General features: G+C 33.6%; 4 protein-coding genes across 8 annotated transcripts; 1 reads left to right on the top strand and 3 right to left on the bottom strand.

The window, feature by feature from the left end:
• LOC109351714 (beta-1,6-galactosyltransferase GALT29A-like) lies at positions 356-2,513 on the bottom strand. The gene has a single exon (XM_019593280.1). The coding sequence runs from the start codon at positions 1,917-1,919 to the stop codon at positions 615-617; it is 1,305 nt and encodes a 434-aa protein (XP_019448825.1). The 5' UTR covers positions 1,920-2,513; the 3' UTR covers positions 356-614.
• On the bottom strand, positions 4,806-8,717 carry LOC109352835. The gene is made up of 6 exons (XM_019595020.1): positions 8,660-8,717; positions 7,357-7,691; positions 6,957-7,063; positions 5,980-6,484; positions 5,181-5,299; positions 4,806-5,103 (listed from the first exon to the last, which is right to left on the bottom strand). Exons 1-6 carry the CDS (start codon positions 8,715-8,717, stop codon positions 4,905-4,907), a joined length of 1,323 nt encoding a protein of 440 aa, XP_019450565.1. The 3' UTR covers positions 4,806-4,904.
• On the bottom strand, positions 8,839-11,417 carry LOC109351731 (serine/threonine-protein phosphatase 2A activator-like). Of its 3 annotated transcripts, none has more exons than XM_019593307.1 (2): positions 10,176-11,413; positions 8,839-9,195 (listed from the first exon to the last, which is right to left on the bottom strand). In XM_019593307.1, the coding sequence occupies exons 1-2, from the start codon at positions 11,294-11,296 to the stop codon at positions 9,192-9,194; spliced, it is 1,125 nt and encodes a 374-aa protein (XP_019448852.1). In that variant the 5' UTR covers positions 11,297-11,413; the 3' UTR covers positions 8,839-9,191. The 3 variants fall into 3 exon arrangements, with proteins under 3 accessions (XP_019448852.1, XP_019448851.1, XP_019448850.1); XM_019593306.1 differs by having other exon boundaries at positions 8,895-9,169; positions 10,176-11,417; XM_019593305.1 differs by lacking the exon at positions 8,839-9,195 and adding an exon at positions 9,651-9,828 and having other exon boundaries at positions 10,176-11,417.
• LOC109351711 (protein HIRA-like) lies at positions 16,231-23,729 on the top strand. 3 transcript variants are annotated; one of them, XM_019593276.1, is made up of 11 exons: positions 16,231-16,368; positions 16,622-16,790; positions 17,107-17,382; positions 17,599-17,850; positions 17,948-18,345; positions 19,338-20,352; positions 20,835-21,045; positions 21,202-21,442; positions 21,795-21,917; positions 22,239-22,356; positions 22,998-23,729. In XM_019593276.1, the coding sequence occupies exons 2-11, from the start codon at positions 16,683-16,685 to the stop codon at positions 23,340-23,342; spliced, it is 3,087 nt and encodes a 1,028-aa protein (XP_019448821.1). In that variant the 5' UTR covers positions 16,231-16,368; positions 16,622-16,682; the 3' UTR covers positions 23,343-23,729. The 3 variants fall into 3 exon arrangements, with proteins under 3 accessions (XP_019448821.1, XP_019448820.1, XP_019448822.1); XM_019593275.1 differs by lacking the exon at positions 16,231-16,368 and having other exon boundaries at positions 16,394-16,790; XM_019593277.1 differs by lacking the exons at positions 16,231-16,368; positions 16,622-16,790 and having other exon boundaries at positions 17,267-17,382; positions 17,596-17,850.

Below are 25,182 nucleotides of genomic sequence, written 5' to 3'. Positions count from 1 at the left end.
CCTAAGCCAATATGAAATTTATCCTGGTGGAATGCACCACCAGATATTAAGATGCCTGCATAATTTCAATGGAAGAAGCATGTTATAAGTTGCAAAGATAACTGATAATAGCAAATAATAATAATTGTGCAAGCTGTAAATTGTAAATTCTTTAGTTCTTGTGCAAAGATATTTTGTATTTTATCCCTCACAGTTATAATACTCCTCTACAATAAGTATTATAACTGTGAGGGATAAAATGAATGTTATAATTCCTATTGAAACACTTTAGTTTAAATAAGGAAGTTATCATTCTTAATAAAACAAAATCACCTCAATAAAGAGAATCGAGGAAACAATCTGAGTAAAAAAATCATAGATGGGATGATGCTCAATCATTCAAAGATCAAAGTGTGTATTAATTTCACCAAAAAATTTACACTTAACTGCCTTGAGGCTTTTACATTTGGAACAGTACAAAAGTTGAGAATATAAAAATGAATCTCAAATCGGTATTCCTTTCCACTATCTGTGCATTTCACAAGTATATAACATTAAGATAACAATCCAAACAGATATGACAGAACAACAAAATTAACCGTTCCACCATTCAAATCAGCAGCACTACTTCACTGTCATTGATACAAAACAACAGGAGGAACCTTAAACGTGTCCAACAGAAATGGAATAGGCTTATATCCATCAACAAGGTCATGGTAAAATGCATATTCTGCCTCATAATCATGCAAATGAAGCTCAGCTTTCTGGTTAGTATGATAATGATGTCTAGCAGAAGTCGACTTCCCAAACCCAAAGATGCTAACTTTATCACATATTCCCAAAGCCAGCATCACAGCCTGCATTCCTGAAGAATAATGGAAGAAAGCCCCATCATGAGCATTACCCCATTCCTCCAAACCTTTCCCTGATTTCTCCACAAACCTCTTCAAAGAATAGTACTTCACAATCCTAGCACATAACACATCAAACCTAGGATCAGTTACCAAAAGGGGTGCCTTGTGTGATGAATTGCACACAGTGTAATCCAAGAAATGCACTGCTTGACAAATATACATAACAATTGGGACATTAGCACCATAAGGATGGCAAAAACACCCTTCCCTTCTTGCACATAGATGCAAAATGTTGCTGTTCACAAATGAAATGGTAGTTTTCTTTCCAACCTTGTGTTCAAAGTTATCAACCCTTGCATTGTTCAACCTTATAACAGCATCATGTGCATCAATCAAACCCCCATAATCCTTGTTCAGCAAAATCCCGCTGTTCCCAACAACAGCACATGAAGCATATCTCCGTTCACCGGTATCAAAAAGTCCATTGTGCCTATCGACCGGAACCTTCACCAATCGAGTCAAATCCAACATTATCCCAGGTTGGAACCTCTTCTTCCTAGCCCACTCATTTAGAACCTTCCTAAAATCCATCCAGTACCGATAAAACAGTGGCGAACGCAGTGTTGCTGGAAGGTTCACATTCCTCGAGGATTTATCAACATCGTGGTGGATGAATCGCCGCCACGAGACAAAGGTTCTATGGCGTGCTTGGCTACCGAAGTTTCCATCCAGAAGATTCTGTATCTCCTGCTTCGTTTGCTCTTCTCCAATTTCAATTGCTGCGTGTTTCAGCAGCGTGACATTTAACAAGAATTCTGGATCTTGGATCAGGATTTTGGATTTGAGATCAATAGAGATTAAGCCTCTGCTAACCATGGCGCAATAGGTAGCAGTGGTAACAAAGACAACGAGAAGGAGAAGCCAGAATAAGGATGGAACGGTGCGTTTCATTGGGAACATGTTCTTGAGGGAGGAATTGGTGGTGGGTGGTGCTAAATAAGGAAAGGAACCAATGATTGTGGTTAAGATTTTGGGGACTAGGGTTTCTGTCTCAGATCCATCTCTGTTTTCTGAAACCCTAGGCATAGGTGGAATACAAAAGGGGGTCAGATTTTGGGGTAATGGGTGCTATGAATTGCACAGAGGCATGAATTTGAATCTGGGTTGTGGTCAAAAAGTGATTTTTTTCATCATTGGATAAAAATAGAATGATGGGGGGGAAGAACCCTAAAAGTGGAAATTCCAAAATTGGAAGTGGGATGAACAGAATAAGCTTCAAACTCAAGAAGTAAAGTAGTTGATAACGGTGCATAAGAAAAGGATGAAGAATTTACTATAGTTGCAGAAACTAAACATGATGAATGAGTAAGGTGAAATCTGAAAGTGGGTAGTTGCTATTTCAAACCTAGATGTTAAAAAATGAATATTGGGGCTATAGCTGCAAATGGGTATGTTATAGTTTCCAATGATAAGAAACAAAACCCTATTGGGAATGAAATCTAGATTGCATGGAATACAAATAGTGTGTGAGATTAGTGGGATTGTTGTGTTTGGTGTTGTGTGGAACTGGGGAAGGGAGTGCATTGGGGAAATGCATGCTTTTAGTGTTAGAGCACATCAAAAAATCATGTTGTGTGTGTGTGGGGTAAGGTTAAGGCCATTATGGTGTAGGAATGACAATGCAGAACAAGGATGGGTCCATGTTCAACTTAGTGTTAAATTTAATAGATCATAGATCATAGATACACCCAAATTTAATAACTCATGGATCATAGATATACCTTCTTTGTATATGTCTGGATATGAATGTTGAAGTTTATAACATTATAATATTAGATCTACCATAGATACTGTTAATCTTTTAATTCTGAATTTGTGATCTTACCCAAAATATTGCATCTTGTCTGCCATAAACTAAATCATCCATGATGTCACATCTATGTTGAAGGTGGGGACTGGGGAGAAGAAGTTACATGGAGACAATAAAAACACATCATCTCTAGTCATATTTAATAGAAAAATGCATAATGGGAAAGGAATAAACTAATGTGTGATGTATGTCAATTATTATTTTTCTCACTCCTTATCAATTTGTAAGTAGAAAAAGGAGATATATAAACACAAGTTATATATAAAAATACAAAATGATTGGTCATTTAATTTGACTACTATGTGAAAAATAAAAGAATAAAATATGCAAGAGCAGATCTCACCTTTTGTTCCATAGCTTTAGTTGACTCTCTAATACAATGCATTATAATAAAATTGAAGTCATTTCAATACTGGTCATTCCAGTGAAATAAGAGGGAAGAACTTATTTATAAATTTTGAAATTATTTAATTAAAAAATAACTAATAATCTAAACTCTTAAAAAAATTGGTATTACATATCAGTATTTCTACTCGATACTGAAGAGAATTTGAATTTACTATAATACTATTAACATAATATACTCTTTAAAACAGAAGAAAATTATATTAACACTTCTCAAGTGGTACCTAGTATAATCTTAATGGATGGTACCTAGCAATTGGAAGAAAATAAAATGTTCATATAACAACAAAATAAAACAAAATACAAACTTCTCAAGATAGCTAAACCTACAATTCAAACGGATTTGAAGTCAAAACATGTATATTTAGGTATCATCTAGAGAATAATGTAAGGAGTGTGTATTTATACGATAAACAATCATATCTAATGAATATAATTGAATAATTGATTTGCATCTTTTCTGCACAGGTTTATTCTCCAAAAGAGAATATTTATATTCTTTAATCAATGATTCAATTTCATTCTAAGAACTGTTCACATAGAAGTAGAGGAAGCCAATAATTAAGTAGCTATGACCTCTCAGAGATTGAAACTTATAGTTGTGCGTGTATATCATAGGTAGAGAAGAAGCTATTTTATAGTAAGACATAGTTAATATATAAGTTGACCTATATTAGATGAATTATTTTACATTGACATAAGTTTTATTATTTAATTACAACTAATTCACTTCTAAGTTCTAACATTTCTTTTTCCTTTTTAAGTTTTAATTGCAAGCCACATTTGAAATGGAAAAGAAAACTCTAAACTTTTTGAAGGAAAAAAGAGGATAAAAGGAAAGTGTGGTTGACATTTGAAATTAAAATTAATTAATTTACACGGATTGGAATACATTTCATTTCAACCATTAATAACCGGAGAGGAAACTGCATTAAAAAAAATAATGACACTTTTATCCTTATAATGAAGAATAAAAATAACAACTTCTCTTGGTTCTGAAGATAAGTCATTCTCTGCACTTGCCATCTTCTCTCCATGAAAATATTGCTGGATTGCTAAATTTAAAATTAAATTTATTCCTAATAAAATTTAAAATTGATTTCTTAATTTTATCTAATGCTTTCTCTCTCTACTAAAGAGTCTTGGCAACATATAAAATCGATACCTGAACGAGGGCTTACAAACAATGATCCAGATATTGAAACTACTTTGAATTATGCCACAAGCCCACAATGTATTATGATTGCAAAAGACAAACAGAATCAACCAAACAAACATAAGCCTCCAATTCTCCATAAACCATTTCATCCAATTCTCCATAAACCATTTCAGTTGTAAATTTTAAAGTTTTAATTATATTTATTATTTCCTACCATTTTCTTTCTGTTTTCTAAATGATTATTTATTCCATCATTATTTTAACGGGTATTGGTTCAAGTGGTATGTTTGATTCCTCTTAAGCAAGGTCTCGGGTTCGAGTCTTATGGATAAAAAAAATACTCACTGCGAGAGTTAACCCCACATAGTTATGGATGTTCCCGCTCGGACAGAATTGCCTCCAGTGCAAGAATACATATGGGAAACAAACAAAAATCATGATATTGTTCTTGCATAGTACAATACCATGTATTATAACAAAGATGAAGCTATGCAGCAGCAACAACAACTATGTAAGCATATTCATGACAAAAGTGATTATGCTATCAAGAAAGAACTTTCAGATATGTCAAATTCATGAAGTTATAATGACAAAGTTAATGCAACAGAAAGCAAGAAGTACACTTTCTAAGATGAAGCTATGCAACACCAACTATGTAAGCATTCCAAGAATCTTGCTGCTCAAAACTTGTTGCCTCTTCATATTTAATGTCCTTTCCTGCACCAAATCCTTCTGTTCTTGCTATTTCTGTGCTATCCGGCATCGCCCGAATCCAAAAGTGAACAGACCGGAATCCAGCCTCTTCTAAGCAATCCCTGATCTCAGGCAATGTCCACCTGCACGCATCTAATGATGTTGAAAACTAGTAGAAATTGAAGGTTTATAAAATGAAACAAATAATACAACAACTTACAGCCTCCAGCTATATGAGAATGCATGGCGAAGTTTTCTCTGCTGCTTCTTCAAATGAAAATGGAGGCTAATCCTTGTTTTCCGTTGAATAATATCAAATTCATCTTGCTCCCACACATACTGCACATTTATAAAACATTGTCAAGAAGAGTATTCACATCAATTCACTATTGGTTATTAACTTTAAGTCAAAGAATTCCAGTAAGAATATACTTGTCATTCTACTGAAAAAAGGTGATATGATTGTCGCGGATGATAAAAGGTTATATAACTCTCCAACAAAAATGGTTATAGCTCCTCAAATTTGATGTCATGTAATGTATGCCATATATATTCGAGAAGTCGTAAGGAAATAAAAGGAGTTAAGAACAGAAAAAGCCAGGCAAAAAAGTTACAGACAGTGGTAGACAAGAAAAAATGATAAAGGTAACTCAAATTGGATAATTAACTGTTAAACTCTGATGATATATATACCTGTAGATAAAATAGGTCAATTATAAATGACTTATCAAGAGTGAAAAAACCATCAAGGAATTTGGGAAAATTGTGAGACATGGGGAAAAGGTGGAACATGAGGATAGAATGATTTTAGGGTTGCAGTGACATGAGCAAAAGAACTTAAACTCAATACATCAATCAACTGTCCTGGCTCAGCACAAAGCTACCTTCAAATTTTCTTTCAGGTGTATCCAAGTTAATTCACACTCACATAATCCTCGAAAGGCAATTCCACATAAGATTGTAGCTACATCATCTAGCTAGTGCGTGAATTATAACATTTTATATCAAGAATACTATACCGTAAAATTAGGAAATCTTCTCTGAAGCCTTAGCTTGTTCTCTGAAGAAGAACCCCCATATAAATCCATCACAAAAATTCCACCTTTAGATGACAAGGCCTCACGAGCATGCCTGAAATATAAAACCAATTCTGCTCGTTTATGGAGACAACAGCAGCTGTAGTTAAAAGCACAAATGATATCTATCCCAGGCAGTGGAAAGTCTCTCTTAAAAATCTTATCATCCTGAGCAGCAGATCCTTCTTGAATGCTAGATTCAAGCACACGAGCCTGCATATTGTCTCCCTTATCTGTCAATGAAATGCTCTCTATCAGCTCCTGGGGATCCGTTTTCACAAGTTTAGACTGAAGAGGTTGTAGGACATTCCCATGAAAGAGGGATATTCTAGAAAATCCATCAGCCCCAACTTTAGGGATGTTGTTTTCCATGCACCAATTAAGTGCTTCAAGATCCAAATCTAATCCTACTGCTGTCTTTCGCGAATCACCACGGAGCCACTCAGTACTGTACATAAATCAGTGCCAGGTAAGTACAATGGGGCTGATATAAAATACTAATCTACCAGAAAGAGGATTAAGTCAATTCAGAACCCAACTTTGAAAAGAATCTACAAATGTGGGATACAAACGAATCATCAATTAGAAGTTCCGGGATACAGAGTGGAAACTTATTTAAAACCAAATAAGGCTTTAGATGCACATAAATTGTGAAGGAGAGCACTTCACATACATGCCTAATCGTTGATATGTATGGCAAGTGAGTGGCTATAACGTATATGATCGGCACGTAATAGTGAATAAACAACCTTTCCTCAAACATTACAAGAAAATTTTAAACCTTTACCATCTCAATAAAGATGTCAACTTCAACAAGTCAAGAATATAGATAAGCTAATCAAACTTTAAATGGAATATTAATCAATTTAAAGAGGCAATAACGAACGAAAACACAATTAAAAGAGAAACAAACAATGTACCTAAGAAGGGCAGTGCCACAGAAATCTTCTTGAAGATGGAGGGGCATCCTTCCACCAACGTACATGAGAAAGAACTTTTGCATATAACTTATATCTCCTTTGGGAGACTGCATCAAAACACATATTTTACTAAGCCAAAAATCACAATAACCCTTCTATAGTTCTATTTACCTTCTACTTAACTAAAAAATGACAAGAACACACTCTCTCAGAATACCAGAAATGATGGAACAAGATGTTATATTGTTATTAGTTATTCTGACATATTTTGGTGAAAAGACAATGCTAATGTCATATTCTGTTCATAAAATAGAATAATTTATTTGATTTCAGTGACGAAGCTAGCCCATTTGAAAAAGATATAATTTTTATTTCGAAGATATGAGCAGAAAGCAGAAACCTGTACAGATTGTTGGTAAAGGTGGAACTTGGAAGGCATATCAAGTGATGGGTCTTGTTCTTGTTGACCAGTGTTATCATCATCACAATCTTCATCTTCTTCTTCTTGAAGATCTTTTTCTGGTTCTTCTGGAAGAGAAGAAAAGGGTGCAGTGTCATCAATATCACCATCTTCCTCTTGATGAAAGGTGTAAGAACTTTTCCCTCGTTGATTTCTCGGATGCTTCTGCTTTTGCTTCTCTCGTTTTCCCATTTCGCCGCTATGACAAACTAAAACCTCTATCTCTGTTCCTCCTCCATTTATTTTTCTTTTTTTTGGTATATCTAAACCTATTCCTGTTATTATTATGAGAATAATGTATGTAGACTGCAAAATTATCATGTTAATTTGTTAATAATTCTCATATGACCCAAAGTTTTTTTATCTCGATTTTTTAACATTACATTCACTTGACAACAATAAATAACATGTTGAAATCAAAATATGTAATTAAAATGATAAAAACAAAATCACCAGCAATTTGTTAAGCTTTAGAAGTTAACTGATTAGTTGAAGTTGAGACAACAGTTAGAGTAAAAACGTCATTATTGTATGACTTAGAAATAATAATAAGTTTTCTGTCCAAGGTAGCACAAGTAAAAATTTCATGAAATGAAAATGAGATTAAATTAGATCAAAATAAAATGACCAATTTGATCAATAATTTGTTAAACATAAGGGAAGAAATAGGGATTTGTTATATTTGACGTAAAAGTTAAGAGTAAAAACACATTGTATAATTCGAAGATCCAAATTCGATGGTAAAAAAGTATCTCTTATTGAACAAAATTGACAAAAGTTGTAATAGGTTTCAACCAGTTCAATTGACATTCGCGCTCAAATTAGTGAAGAAAGGGATTAATGGATTATCCCCTTTTATAAGGATGGCAGGGGTCTGTGCTTTTGTAGCGAGGAAACATGCTTATCTTGGTTGGGACAAGGATATACTGTCCCAAATCATGTCCCAAATCATGTCCCAAACTCTGTCACAGATCATTCATATTATGACACGTCAGTTAAAAAAAAAATTAAATATTCATAACTTTATCAGTTTTGCTTTATTGTGATCGGACAAGAACATGGTTGGGGACAGCAGATCCCCATTCATCTTGGTGCATCTCTTCATAGTATATCTCTAACATATAGTTGAGGATCTTAGAATGGGTGATCATTTATTACTGTAGCTCAAAATACGGTACGATACGCTTTAACAGAATATAAATGTGAAATATGAAAGACTTAACTGTATTTTGTGTATGCATACTTTTGCCAATATGAAGCTCATTATCTTTGAGTGATGGTTCTGGATCCATGCCAGACATCAATTATTGGAAGGGAACAATGACTGTCTAGTGAGAAACCTTGTGTTGGACACCGAATAAATAAGTTTACAATCGTTTTATATTCCCTAGCAACTAGCAAGATGAAGGGAAAACATGCACCAACTCATTACCAAAAAAAAAAAATTCCCATTGCCAAAAAATGCACTGACTGGATACTCTTGCGAATATAATACCATTCATTTACATGTATGTAAGCAAAGCAAACGTGTTCATTGTATCTCAAAATGAAGAAACACATCCATTTACCTATACTTTTAGGTCTAGCTGGAAAAAGCAGATAAACAGTGAGCATATTTAGAGATCGGTGAAGCGTATTGTGGTGAATATAATTCCCCTATAGTGATTTCCTATAGTCATGATCTTATCAACCTACTTTATTTCTTGGCCTAACAGCAATGACCCCTAGCAAAAGTGACTCCAATCACTACTCCCTGGTAGAGACTACGTGCACTACTACCTGTGACACATAACAAATGAAAAAAGATTAGGAATAAACGAGGATAACAAGGGAAAGAATGAAAGATTATAAACATCAGTTTAATGCTTGAGCACCAGTAGACCTCAGATATAAACTCTGGTATCAACATAAGATTATAGGAGAATGCCACTTTAAAAATGACTGCATTCACTGAAGGTTAGCACAATATTCGCCCAAGTAAATTTGAGCATGAGAACTAATTTGTGCATCAATTCACTCAAAGGACAGTCAACCACACAATAGATATGCAACAACTATTAGTTTGAACTTTCATACTTGCAAATACATCAAGAAATGAAAATACATGACAAACGATGCAAAACGAAGCAATCACTTGTTAAAATAATAGCATTCAAACTTGAAGCTTCTTCCATTATTAAATATTAATGATAAAGCACAAACATAAAAAAGTCTCATGCTCTACCAACTGTTTAGTCCATAATTCAAAACTGCTTCACTGCGCTGCAAACAGAAATTAGAAATAGTGTCTTCCTTTCAGTTAAAATCACATCAATATCGATGTGTAGCTGCAAGTAGGGATTCCAAATTTATAAAATTAATCCATAGCTCCAAAAGTCTCTAAACTCCTAGTTCCAGGGACATTACTGTAGCCTGAAATGGCTAATGATCATAAATTTTATGGGACTACACCTTTTAATAGTTCCTGGGACTAAATATGGACTACTGTCATATGCAAATCTTTTTGGAGAGACAGAAGGTTTGAAGTTTATAATATTCTTTATATTTATTTGATTATTGAGTAAAGTTTCATTAGAATTCTCTTTTGGTGATTCTGTTCTTTAAGATAATGATTCCATCTTAATCTATAATTCCTAAAATCTACAATTCCTACAACCCTTCAACAACAACATCAATAACTTAGAGAAAGCTGAACATGAAATAAAATTGGAAAGGAGAAACACATTTACATCAAAGCCGGGAAGGGAAACTCCACATACCACTCAATAATCGACCCAAACAGAAAATGCTGCATGATGGGAACCTTCTCCAACACTTCCGCCTTATACATCTTGAGCAACCCGGTATTGACCTTGCCCCAATTAGGCACCCCACTAATATCATCCAACATGGGTGAGTGCTCAGCAAACGCACTCTTCTTCACCTTCCTAATAAAAGCAATGCAAGCAAGGTACATGTAATCTTTCGAGAAATTGTCAAGTATATCTCGGTTATGAATCGACTTCGGCTTCATATACTTATGATCAATCAACTGTGAAGACCCGAATACATAGGGCAGAAACTGGTAATCATCAAGCCCCCAAGCACCATGAGACCCTGCAGGTTCCAAACAATACACCAATTGCAACTTCCTCATCAAATCAAGGTACTTCACAAAAACCCTAGCCACCAACGCAGTGTAATCCTGTTCCACAATCTCCTCCAACCTCACCAGGCAATACAGCCACGCCGCGAAATTAGTCTCGTGGCCGGTGCCATAGTCAATCCGGCTCGGATTCCCGAAGCTATCGATGAAATATGGCACGATCTCAACCGTCGATTTTAACACATCATCCTGTAGAACCCGCATCATGAAGGACTCAGCATTTTCCACCATTTTCGCATGCCAAGTTCGATAAGCGACATTACCATACCTCACGGCTTGCTGAACCGGTGGAATCTCATTGATCCACATAGTTAGGGTTTCGAGGATTTGAACGATGGCAGTTACGTGTTCTGACACGTGGCACGGATCAGAGATCTTGCGTCCGCGTACGGATTCAGAGAGTGAAACAATGAAGCCAAGGAAATGCTTACCGGAATCGAAGTCATGGAATCGGCGAATGTCGTCGACGGAGCGAATCCGTTTGGTTGGAACGACGAACTTGTATTCGTCGAGTGGTGGAACCGGAAGAGCTTGTGGAACCGGAGCGAGAACGATATTGCGCTGGGAGAGCGGGTCAGGAGGCATGACGGGGGAACGGATGGTACGGTAGGTGAGTGGAGGGGACAATTGGGAGAAGGAATGGGACAGTGGTGGTGGTGCGAAGGTGGCGGAGCCGCTGCATTTGAAGCAGGTGGCGGAGGTTGGGGTTTGATGCTGGTGGTTACAGTGTTCCATGGTGACGGTTATGGTGAACGAAGAAGAACAAGTTAATAATATGATGAATCATTCAACTTTATAGCTAAATATAGAAACCATAACTTTTTGGGCTCACGTTACTTCTTTTACCCATTCCACTTATTTTTGTTCATGATTGTATTCATCAATGTAAGTTACAACGGAAGAGTCTCGCACGATACAGTGGAAAGTTTGTAACGACTAAATCTCTTAAATTAATATATATCTCATATGCAGTTACTAAACTAATATTTCTCTTAAAATAATATATCGTAGTATGTACTTCATCACTTCTAAAATTATTAATTTTATCTTTAAGGTTATGCATTAAAAAATTGACATAAAGATTAGAGTAAATTACACTAATATTCATTGAGTGTTAGTAAAATTATATAAATCATCCGGACCTTTTTAAACTTACACAAATCACCTTTAATTATATATGTACATATATATGTACATTAAATATTGTATGAGAAAACTTTAAACAATTCCCTAGACTTATTGATGCAATTTGAAAAGAATAAAACATAATGAATATACATCAAGATTTATACTATTTAGACTTGTTTTCACAATATATCATATTTTGTTTGACTTAATTTTTATTTTTATTTAAAAAGTTACACTTATCTCTTATAAGGGTAATTAGTATAACATGTATGTATAGTTAAAAGTGATTTACGTAGATTTTAAAAATATATGGGTGGTTTGTTTAATTTTATTAAAGCTAAGGTTCACTCCAATTCACTCTTAAGTTTGTGTATAATTTTAAAAAGTTAGTAAATAATATAAATTGATAATTTGAGTCAAGCAACAGCCATTGTGTGCAGGAATCATTCAAGTCATAGAAGAGGTTGTATAGTAACCATATATATACCAATAGTGTAAATAATTTTTATACTATTAATAAATTATTCATCATTAATTTATTAATTATCATTGAATGTTTAATAAAATAATACAAATTAATAGTAAATAATGTATTGACAGTATAAAAAAATTATAATGTTAATATATACATATTAAATCCTTATAAGAATAGCGATTGTGTGCTTTTTAGGATAGTTCAATGTTCATTTTTTCCCAATACTTTCTCCATTACTTAAGCGTGTTGTGTAATTATTGACATTGTTGACATAATCTCAATTTTTGTTTAGCATACTCAATGTTTTTTAGTGTAAAATTTATGTATTAATAGGGTAAAAATTTATACGTAGTCGATACATCATCTGTCGATAATTTTGATTACTTTTTTCAAACGATCAACGATAATTAAAAATGAATGATTGATAATGCAGTAACAGTGTAAAAAATTATTACTCTCTATGTATGCATTTTTTCTGAAGTTTTTTTATAAGCACGCTTACATTCTTCGATGATTTGCTTTTCGAATGTCCAGGTTAATAAATTGAGAAAAATATTTATGCATTGACACTGTATGAGTTTTTTAGATTATCATTACATTATTTATTATTGATGTTTAATTTTGTTGATTTTTCAAAAAAAATAATTGAAATGAATGGTAGACGATAAAGTGCATTTGTGTAAATCTTTATACTAAATAGATTTTATACTTTTATAAAATTACCTAAAACGCACATGTCTAAACATAAAAAAAATTAATTCATATTTTAAAAGTAAATCTTCTAACACATGCTGATGATATAACTTCCTTTACTTCAACAAAATTATTCAATTGGTCAAACAATTTAAACAAATCATCAAACCTTCAATAGTTCAAAAGGTATCAATGTGGTGATTTATGTTGAAAATAAAATAACTAAAATTTGTACTTTAATTTAATCATCATGAGTTTAAGTCTTTAAAAGAAGTAAAAACAATACTTTAAATGAATATACTTTTTCTTAAATATATTTAGTTGTTAATTAATATTATTTAGAATTAATATGTTATTTTAAAACTTTAAAACAATTATGTATGTCTTTTTATATTTTATTGTTACTTAATTAATTTTAACTGCAAATTGTAATTGAATATTATTGTTCTTTCTAAACTCTTGATCTATATCTACTGCCGGTTATCAATGATACTAGTGTCAGTGTCAGTGTAATTTAATCTTTTCATTTGATGTTTTTAGGTCTTGTACTATTATATTGTTGAGTATGAAAATTTAAAAAGTGAGTGCAAAAAATCACCACAAGAAAATGCATTAATAACAATTCTCTTTAGAAAATAAAAAAAAAAATCAGTGGATACCATTTATATGTAACTAATATATATGATTCAAGTAGTGATTGCATTGATGATAAGCTGCACATAATTTCTGAATTTAAAAACACCCCTTTGGATTAAGTACTGCTCATGGAGATGTTCAAGGTTAAACATGGATAAATAGGGAGTGTGGTAAAATTAAGGTTCACATATGTTGTCTCGTTTCTTTGTGTCAGAAGATGTGATTGACAAAAAAAATTAATAATTATAATTTTAACTAAGATAATTTTTTTTCCAATCAATTAAAGATAATAATACATAGAATGATATAAAAATGAGATATCAAATGTGCTCATGTAAAATTAGGTTTAGGGTGAGGGAATAAAAGAGAAGATAGTCTCTTTTATATTTTTTTTATCAATCAGATATAGCAAGAGCTTATGCTAATAGTACTCCTCAATTTAAAGAATATCTTCATATCTTAGTTGCTTTCTTAAATATATAATTTTGTTATTATTAGAAATATAATTGTGTGCTTATTAATAGTTAAAAATGTCGGATCACATTGGATTTGGGTGGACATTCATCTTAATTGGTCAGAAAAATGAAGAAAAAAATATTTTTACAGAATGTATTTTGAATAAAAAAATATGCGACATTAAGTGGTACACCGAAATGGGATAAATATTCTTTATTTTTAAAATATGTTATTTTGAATGCATTATTTTCATTTTCTTATTCCTTAACCAATCTAATTACGACGGGTTGACCTAATGGTAGAGATTAGGGGTAAAGAGTTATTAAGATTTGAAGAGTTGTATGAATTTCATTGAATTAGTACATAATATATGTATGCAAGGTATATGGTGATTTGTGATTCTAAAGTTATTGAGAACAGAATGTTAGAAACAAACTTCTATACGGTTTATTGGTAAATTGATAATTTTTCTTTTGCTTTATTTAAGAATATAGTGTAATATGTATGTAATGTTAATAAAATAAAGATTTATATATAATTAATATAATATTTATTATTTATTTGTATTAATTTTTTAATAATTAAGAACAAATAGTAGATTTGTTATGATAGTGTATAAAACTTATATTCTAGTAGTATATACACATATATATCTTAAATATTAGTACACCCGTCTCCTCTTTTAGCTTAATTATAAAAAAGGTTGCCTTAAAAATTTAATAAGATTTTCCATACAAAAATAAAAAGTAATTCATTAAGTTTTTGGAACTGGTACACATCTGTTGTTTCACATTTTGTGTCACTCCATGTGCCATAAACTTGTGATTGACCAGAAAAAATATATTTAAGTTAAAATTTACTGACCAATCATAAGCTTATGATACATATAGTGGACAAAATATGGGACAACAAATGTGGTCCCATTCCTTTGTTGAAGCAATTTTTTAATTAGCCTGTGTAGGCGTCTATTTTTACTGGTGCAGGAGTGACTAGGGGTGAGCGGGACCCGACCTTACTTGCTCACCTAGTATGGTTCGATCATGATCTGATCCAAGTAGGGTCGAGTTTCATCAAGTCTGAGGTTGAGTTCAGATTCAAAAATTAGACTCGACCAATATTTAAGGCCGGATAAGGACCAAACATAATCCGATCAAACTCGTCAATGATTACTCACTCATTATATTTGTATGCGTCTCTATTCAAATATGTACAAAGTAATCACATTTTTTGGGTCGAAAATATTATTGATTCTCTACATTTTTCATCATATATGCATGATTAAAAATATATCTACATATATCATTTTATATATCAAATTAGGTATTCATAATAATAAATAATATTGAAAATACTTTATCTAAAATGAATATATATTATATTTAGTCGAGTCTAGAGTCATGTCAGATATAAAGGTTGACCTAATCGATATTTAATTAAAAATAAATGTTATAATTTTAAATTATATATGTATTATAATATCAATTAAATTTTTTAATTGATATTTTTTTTATATTAAAAAAAGACATATGTATATTAGTACTATTTAAAATTAATAAATAGAGAAAATAAACAAAATTGAAGGACATTTTTGAGATTTCAACAAAAAATTCATTTTCTCTTCCCTTTCTCTCTAAAGTAGGAGAGAATTCATTTGTGGTGGGTCCAACCCACTTTTTATTCTCTTCCCTCTTTTTATCTTCTCATCCAAAGGAGAGAAATATTCACTTTCTCTTCATTCTCTCTCACCCTTTTCTCCCCACTCTATTTCACCTCACACAAAGAGAGGCATAGTGTTAGTGTTACAAAGTAATTGTAGTGATATAAACCACTTTTGCTACAAATTTTTTTCCTATTCTCCTCTTTCCCATAAGCATCTTTGCACAAGCAAGGTAGGGGACCATACTTAAAAAGCCAAAGTTACAAGTAACCTATCATCCACAATTACATAAATATCCACCTTTTTAATTTTATTATTGGATTGACATTATAATATGAGGAAAACAATATATGTAGTCACACTTGTATGAGTTCTATATACTCTCAGCATAATATACTATGTATAAATGAATTTAAATAATATAATGATAATATATAAATCTTTATATTCCACTCTCCTAATATAACATTGTTTGATCTATTTACTTGGGTGTCATTCAATGAAAGTGAAGTTTTGTTATTTACTTCTCAATTCTCAATCTTTGCATCAAACAAACCCTTTTGTTTGCTTTAACTTCTTTAATATTAAGGTACTATTGTCTGCTGAGTAGTACTAGTAACTACTGTCTTCTCTTCACCTTTATTTATTTATTTTCTCTTTACCTTTTCTCTTTACCCAGTTTTCACTTCTATGCTTCTTTTCAGATTTTACCGTTAACAGAGGAAATTAATTCCCGTCTTCTACAACACCCATAATTATTTTGTAGGGGTTTTGCTTAATACCCTCAAAGATTGGTTCTTTTTCTTTTTTCACTTTTATTTTATTCTTTCGGAAAATCTAATCATTTTTTAAGGGTTGTTCTAAAATTAGGGTTTTTATTTTACGTCAAAGATAATCACTAGAATTTACGTGCCAATTTCATTGAATTTTACTGATTCTTGTAAAAGGGTTTTTTGGAAGCAGCATTTTTCGTAGGATTCTCAGATTTTGAATAGTGCGTTGTTGGAATTCTCAGCTCCCTTCAGTAGAGTGAAATAAAAAGCTGTTTTGGTTGCAAAAGTAGAGATTTTTGGAAGATGATTGCTGAAAAACCTACCTGGGTTAGACATGAGGGAATGCAAATCTTCTCTATTGATGTTCAACCTGGTGGACTCAGGTTCGTAACTGGTGGTGGTGATCACAAGGTATGATCTATTCTCTCGTCATTGTTTTTTCCGGAGAGTTTTAATTTACTGATGAGTTTGATTCTTGTTTCTGTCATTAGTCCATTAATGTGTTTAATTTGTTTTTAGGAATGAAATGAATTATTTTGTACCAATTTGTTACATGGTGTTACTGTATTCATTGGTAAAGAGAGTGCTGCTAAGATGTTTGATGCATTGCTAGTTGTTAGTTATGCGTGGGAGACCAAGACTGAGCTACATTTGATTTGATTGATTTCAATGTTAATTGGTTTTGATTTCAAATGTTCACCTTCTCAGTGATGTTTCATTTGTGCAGGTTCGCATATGGAATATGAACTCTGTTCGTACGGACATGGAAAACGATGAGTCCTCACAGAGGCTTCTTGCAACCCTGCGTGATCATTTCGGGTCGGTTAACTGTGTCCGGTGGGCTAAGCATGGAAGGTATGTGGCGTCAGGGTCTGATGATCAGGTGATATTGGTTCATGAAAGAAAGCCTGGTTCTGGAACCACCGAATTTGGTAGTGGAGAGCCACCAGATATTGAAAACTGGAAAGTTGCAATGACTTTGAGAGGGCACACTGCAGATGTGGTAATTGCAATTGCTTTTGTTGTTTCAATCTCTTCATTCTCTTGGGAAAAGTCTTTTAAGTTTCAGCCCATTAGCTAACATTGGTTCTTTGGAAGTAAAGAGCCTGATGTGTAGTCAAAATGGTTGTGTATCATTATTTTATTATCAACCTGCTTAACCACATGTTTTTTTAATGAGCAAAATTAACTTGGGATCATTTGTCCATGCTTAAAGTAGGTGGATCTTAATTGGTCTCCTGATGATTCCACATTGGCAAGTGCGAGTTTGGATAATACCATTCATATATGGAATATGAGCAATGGCATTTGCACTGCTGTTCTAAGGGGCCACTCTAGCTTGGTTAAGGGGGTTACTTGGGATCCTATTGGCTCTTTTATAGCTAGTCAGTCTGATGATAAAACTGTCATTATTTGGCGAACAAGTGATTGGAGCCTTGCTCATAGGACAGATGGTCATTGGGCAAAATCAGTAAGTCTTTTTTTTATATTTTATTTTAGGATATCCCGTTTCAATATATTCAGACCCAAAAAAATCTATAAAATAATTGAACTGTGTCCTGTTTCAGCTGGGATCAACCTTTTTCAGGAGGCTAGGATGGTCTCCCTGTGGTCATTTTATCACCACTACTCATGGTTTCCAGAAGCCAAGGCATTCCGCCCCTGTGCTGGAGAGAGGGGAATGGTCTGCAACATTTGACTTCTTAGGACACAATGCTCCAATTATTGTGGTTAAGTTCAACCATTCAATGTTCAGAAGGAATTCTTCAAATTCTCAGGAAGTGAAGCCTGCACCTGTTGGGTGGGCCAATGGTGCTTCCAAGACAGAAAGCAAAGATCCACAACCATACAATGTTATTGCTATTGGAAGTCAGGATCGAACTATAACAGTTTGGACTACTGCCAGTCCCCGTCCTCTTTTTGTGGCTAAGCATTTCTTTACTCAAAGTGTTGTGGATTTGTCCTGGTATGCTCTTCACCAATGCCTGGTATTGTATATGTAGTTTGAATGCCGATTCTAAATTAAATAGACTTTTTTATTTCCTTGAATGACTCTTCAATATAGTATTAGAAGTTTAGAAACTAGGCTTAGACTTGTAGCAGTCTATAGTTCTGTTTAGACTAATACTCTTTATCACAGTATAGTGCAGTGCAGTGCATCTGCCTCTAGCTGAGTCAGCAGAGGCGATCAGGTTGCGGTTACGCATCAAGCTGGTATAAATACCAAGCTTCTCTTGTACCAGTTTAGTTTATCTTTTTCATTTGCAGTTACAGTATTAAATGCTAGAACTGTGAAGGTAAGTTTTAGAAGCACATAGCTTTCATATAAGTCGAAGTAAGATAGATTATATGGAGTGAGTTTAGCAAGAGACAAACGAACCCTATTGTAGAAGTATAATTTGGAGATCATAGCATACCACAAGTAACTAGATTTAAGTATCATGAGTCAATCATACAACATGGTGGAGAAACTGAGGGAGACAATTACTCAAGCGGGATGGATGAAATGACAAGTTGCTTCAAGTGATAGAAAGGTGCTACTCAAGCTTAAGAGAAAATATTACCGCTCAACTATAAGACACACAATATTATGTGACCGAATGTTGGGCATAAAATGTTAAGAAGAGAATAAACTCAATGTAGAAAAAATGGTAGAATCACGCCTTTATGTGGTTTGGCATGTTCGGAGGAGACCATCAGAGGCCCCAGTAAGAAGAACAAATCAAATGGATAGTCCAGTTTCTAGAGGCAGAGGGAGGCTAAGAAAAACCATAAGCAAACCGATTAGGAATTTTTTTTAGATCAAGGTTTTGTCAATGAATATGATTTATGATAGAACATTATGACGTCGTTCGATCCATGAAGTTAATCCAATCTAGTGGGACTAAGGCTTGGCTGTTATCAATTTATTATTTTTACTATGACTATTGTTATTAAATTTTTTCCATTTTGAAACAGGAGCCCTGATGGATATTCTCTTTTTGCCTGTTCATTGGATGGATCTGTGGCTACATTTAATTTTGATGTGAAAGAACTTGGGGAGAGACTAAATGATACTGAGCTAGATGAGTTGAAGAAAAGTCGCTATGGTGACGTGAGAGGTCGTCAAGCAAACTTAGCGGAGACTCCAGCACAATTATTGCTCGAAGCAGCTTCTGCCAATCAAACACCTAACAAAAAAGTTTCTGTTGTCCAGCAAAACCAGAAAATGGCAAAAGCTTGTGTTGATGCAGGCATTACTACAAAGAAGGCTGAGATTCATGTTGATGATAGTAAGAAGAGTGGAGGTCCTGTTGGTGATGGATCAAACAAAGCTACGACATCTGGTCGAATTTCTAGCCCTGTCAAGCAAAGAGAATATAGACGACCTGATGGTAGAAAAAGAATTATTCCAGAAGCAGTTGGTGTGCCTGTTCAACAGGAAATCATTTCTTCTGCAGTTCAGTCTCAAGCACTTGACTTACCTATTATATGTTCTGATATCAGAAAGGGTACCAATGCAGTTGTATCTAATGATGATGTCATAAGAGCAAGTACCTTGGGAGGAGCACCTGGCAGAAATTTAGATTTGAAAGAACGTTCTGGAGTTACTGCCAGGGCCACAATTTCCGAAAGCCTAGTGATTGAGAAGGTTCTGGATTCTGCTGGCAGAGATGGAAACATCAATGTTGAGCAATTGGGAAATTCAAAGGCTTCTAGTTCCTTTACAGGTTCTTCTTCTGCTCTTTCCATCAGGGTATTTGACAAGAAAGGTGGGGAGGATACTTCACCTATTTGTTTGGACGCACAGCCAAAAGAACACTCTGTGAATGACATTATGGGGGTGGGTAATGCATCTACGATGAGAGAAACTGAAATTTCTTGCACAAGGGGATCTCAAGTGCTTTGGTCTGATAGGATATCAGGAAAAGTCACTGTTTTAGCAGGAAATGCAAATTTCTGGACTGTTGGGTGTGAAGATGGATGCGTGCAGGTAAATTGTCTTTCTATGTGTATGTATGATTTTCGTTTCACTATTAACTTTTGTTAACATTTCAGATATATTGCATAACATAATTATACCGTATCGTTTTCTGTGGTAATTATGCCCAACATCCTCTATATTAAATTAAATTCATATTATTGAGCTTGGTTTCTTGTTTTCTGAAGACAAAAAACTTTTATATACTGAATCAATGATGTAACCTGTGCAAAATATCATCATCATATGTAATTACTATTCTATATCATTTGATATTTAATGTGAAAAACTGCAAATCATTTCATGACCACGTGTATCTGATCTAATCTTCTTTAGCCGCTATCATGCAGCATGCTCTATGCCTTTTCTCCTGCTATCTCTTGGTATTCTGAAAAAGTACTGTTGATGTGTGGTTCAATTCTTTTAACATGTAAAACTTACCTATAGGCTATAGTAATCTATATTTTCTTCTTCTTTTGTTTACGTCTGAGAAGATTTACACAAAGTGTGGGAGACGAGCAATGCCTACCATGATGATGGGATCTGCAGCAACATTTGTAGACTGTGATGAGTGCTGGAAATTGTTGCTGGTGACTAGAAATGGTTCTCTTTATTTATGGGATTTATTCAACCGGACCTGTCTCCTCCAGGACTCGTTGGCTTCTCTTGTTGCTTTGAGTCCTAGCTCATCTGCTAAAGATACAGGTATACCAATTACTTACATACATTTGATATTGGAGATTCTGGGTTTTTTAACTATCATCTCCGAGCCTATCGCTTTCCTGATATGAGGACAACTTGCCTTTGTCTTTCTGACAATTGTTCATATGCTTGGTTTCTATGTTGTCCTTTTTCTTCCAGGAACTATTAAAGTTATATCTGCAAAACTATCAAAATCTGGCTCTCCTCTTGTTGTTTTGGCCACTCGCCATGCTTTCCTATTTGACATGAGTCTCAAGTGTTGGCTGAGGGTGGCGGATGACTGCTTCCCTGGATCAAATTTTGCCAGCTCTTGGAGTTTGGGTTCAATTCAAAGTGGTGAGCTGGCTGCTTTGCAGGTTGATGTTAGAAAATATTTGGCGCGGAAGCCTGGTTGGACTAGGTGTGTATCTATTGGTGTCTATTTTGCTACTGCCTTTAGCTAGTGTTAGTCATGATTTGAAGATGCTGTTGGATATTGTTTGAAATAGATTTAACGGGATACAATGTTATTTTGTGACCATTGGCTTCAGCTTCAGTGTCAGATTATGGCATGGTTAATTAATATATCCAGAGATTCAGTTATTTATCTATGAAACTGAAGATAAAAAATAATAATAGGGATATGGCTAAACATAAGTGAGTATAAAAGTAGGTGCAACTAATGTTTCCTTATTCATATTTTCGTTTAAGAGGAAAACAGAATGTGCTTTGCCCTCTACGGCTTTCATCTAAACATGAATGTCGTGATACAGATTGACTGATGATGGAGTGCAGACACGTGCTCATTTGGAAGCTCAGTTAGCCTCTTCTTTGGCTTTGGGATCCCCCAGTGAATATCGACAATGCCTATTGTCCTATGTTCGCTTTCTTGCAAGGTGTTATTTTATTTTCTCTCTCTAATATATTCTCCAAATGCAATTCTGCACTTGTTTATTCATGTTAAAATCTTTTGTTTGTGAGATTATTAAATGTTTAAATTATTTAATTTGGATGATAACCTCCTTTGAGATGGATGCAACTCAACTCCTTGTAATGAGTCAAACTGTTTTTTTATCAAGATGGGTGTCACACATACATTTATTTAGAGAATACAGTTAGCTAGTTATAAATTTTAGTTTTCAAATATTGTAATTATGCAGTTGACTTTAAGATTTTGGACCAGTTTCAGACTAAGCTAAAATTATACATGATTGCAGGGAAGCAGATGAATCTCGACTACGAGAAGTCTGTGAGAGTTTCCTTGGACCTCCAACGGGGATGGCTAGAGACACATCTTCATATTCAAATAGCCTAGCTTGGGATCCTCTTGTGCTTGTAAGACTAAATTATTTTTTATGAACACTCTTTTGACAATTTATAAATTGTGCAAACTCTTATTATTACTATTTAGCTATTGGCTGCTGAAAATGAGTCAACCTAGGAATAGTTGAATGACACATCAGTAGAGATAAAAATTTCTGCTACAGAAATAGATCATTGCTGAAATTTGGGAGTATCTATTGTTACTCATTTCCATTAGCTTTTTATTAAATGAGCTAATTTTAACAATCGAGTCAAAAGAAAATAAAGGCTATCTCAAACTCTCATTACTCACCTCCAAATTGAGGGCTACTTTGGAGGAATAAGTATTTTTTATTAAAAAAAAACATGTTATTTACTAATTGCCACCATATCAAATAAAAAACTATTTTCTATACTCTCCAAAACTCTTTTGAATTACAAATGCAATGGTAGGTGATTGTTGCATACTACTAGTACTAGCATTAAAGATTCACTGCCTTATTATTTAGTTCTAAGAATATTTAACAGCTCATTTTTTATCATGAAACACTTGTGAAAAAACCCTTGCAAAAGATGCTGGCGCCTGGAATTTCTATTGACCAATGGAAATGGCTGTAATTGTCAAACCACATGATTACCTCATCATCTGAAAATTTCCATTTCGATGTTTTCAGGGAGTGAGGAAACATAAACTCCTTATGGAAGATATTCTTCCATCCATGGCATCAAACAGGAAAGTCCAGAGACTGCTTAATGAATTCATGGATCTACTATCCGAATACGAGATTGCTGATACTGATCAAAGAAATCCTGTGTTAGCAAAGACATCTTCTCCCGTAACAACCGATAAAGTGGACACCACTCCACCGAAATTAGATCCGAAGTATCTCAAGCATGCAGCCATAGTTTCCAAGGAAAATGCCCAAGTTACAAACGATCAAACAAACGGAGTAAGTGCAGATGCCCTTTTAGCTGATCAGGTTGTCCAGGATACAGAAGAAACTGAAGGAGGTTCTTGACCTAAGCATCTTACATTTGGAGGTAGTATTCTCTACTTGGGATGTTCAATGATGAATCTACTTTCCCACCTGCATCATGCTTAAGAAAATTAGGAGCTTTTTTATACAATGTGGAAGTGCTTATTCAATTAGAAGTGCTTATTTAAGGAATCTTGTACTGGATGTTGTAAATCCAAAATTTCCAGTTAATACTGTCTAACAGCTATGGAAAATCCATCTCTGTATATTATGTGACTGCTGATAGTTATGTTAGCTGCTTTTGATTTTAAGGTTATGCTGGGTAGGGATAGGAACAGCACGTGTACTTTAAAATGCATGTGTTTGAAGCATATCTATGACAAGAATTCTCGGATGTGGTAAGATTATGTCAGATTTAATCAATCCTTTATATAGTTTGGTAACAATATGAGTGGTATGTATCATGATAATAGGTAAATGTTAATTATCACTGTCATTAATAGGTACCAATTATCATCATATAGGTCAGACTACTAATTATATAATATATTAATGAATATAAGTATTATTTTTTGTAACATATAATTTAATGATTCAATGACTAACTATGTTACAAACAAATATTGAGTCTAACGTTTGAATCTTTATAGTATCATTTTAAAATTATTAACTTTTTCATTCACAAATTGATTTTGGTTGGTATGGGACAATATAGTATGACATGTTTTAACTCATACGGGATAATAGTTTGGTCGGTTTTGACAAGTATTGTTTAATGTTGGTCGATTTTAACTAATTTAATTGCATTTTTAGTATATTTGTCATACTTACCAGGACTGATTAATCGGTTTTCCAGTTGAATTAACTTATACGGTTCAATTTTAATAACTGTAGTTACTATTACATTATCAACATGAGATATCGTGTTCTAATCTTTTTTGCTTCTGGCTTAAATATATTTTTTTAGAATTTATATATTTTTATGCCATTTTTTTTATCAAATTAAATAAATATTTTAGTTTTATATATAAGGAAAATGTAAATAATTATGAATGAACTTAAATAGTTTGCACAAAGGGCAAAACCGCAAAGCTGATACTAAATTGGATCATTGACCATTCCTTAGGAAGGGTTCCAATTAAATTCAAGCAATTCTACAGTTGCCCCAAAACTGCAAGGCTATTCCTTGCATATTGAAACTACAATATTTTCTTTGTTGGCAAAAGAGAACATGAGAGAGGCCGATCTGAGTATGAAAATGGATACAACAATAGTAGGATAGGTCAAGATTGTTTGCTAATGGCTTTCATCAAGCTCAGAGTAGACAGTTGGATTGTGCCCTTGTTCATACGCTTAGTTTAGAGTTGGAAGTAAGTATTATCAGTGTTATAAAACTTGGCTCGAACTGGCCGATTCGACCAGTTCAACTGTGAACCGAACATCTAATTGATCTGAACTTCTTATCAAACCGATTTTGCATCAAATCGGGTTGACTCGGCCAGTTTAAACCTAAAACTAGTGACTCAGGTGGTTGGGCAGGTTGAACCGGCTGAGTCGATCAAATTTTTTTATTTTAAAAACAACGAAATTGATGTCAGTTTTCAGTAAAAAAAAACAAGTATTTTTAACTTATTTATAATTACGCTTGTCATTTGTTAGTTTACATTATAACAAAATTTTCTTTGTTTAATTAAATCTTAAACTTATTGTATATTTTTGTTGTAGTTAAAATATAGTTCATATATTGTTTGATGATGTTATCAACTTACTTGTGTCATTTTATAGTAGTAACATATTCTTTTTTTGTTGTTTAATTAGACATGATAATGATTTTAAATTTTGAGCATACCATTATTAAATATTGTTACATAATATTATTAAT

Source organism: Lupinus angustifolius, chromosome LG07 (genome assembly GCF_001865875.1).
Source record: "Lupinus angustifolius cultivar Tanjil chromosome LG07, LupAngTanjil_v1.0, whole genome shotgun sequence".
NCBI lineage: Eukaryota > Viridiplantae > Streptophyta > Magnoliopsida > Fabales > Fabaceae > Lupinus > Lupinus angustifolius.
This window is presented reverse-complemented; position numbering and strand designations above follow the sequence as displayed.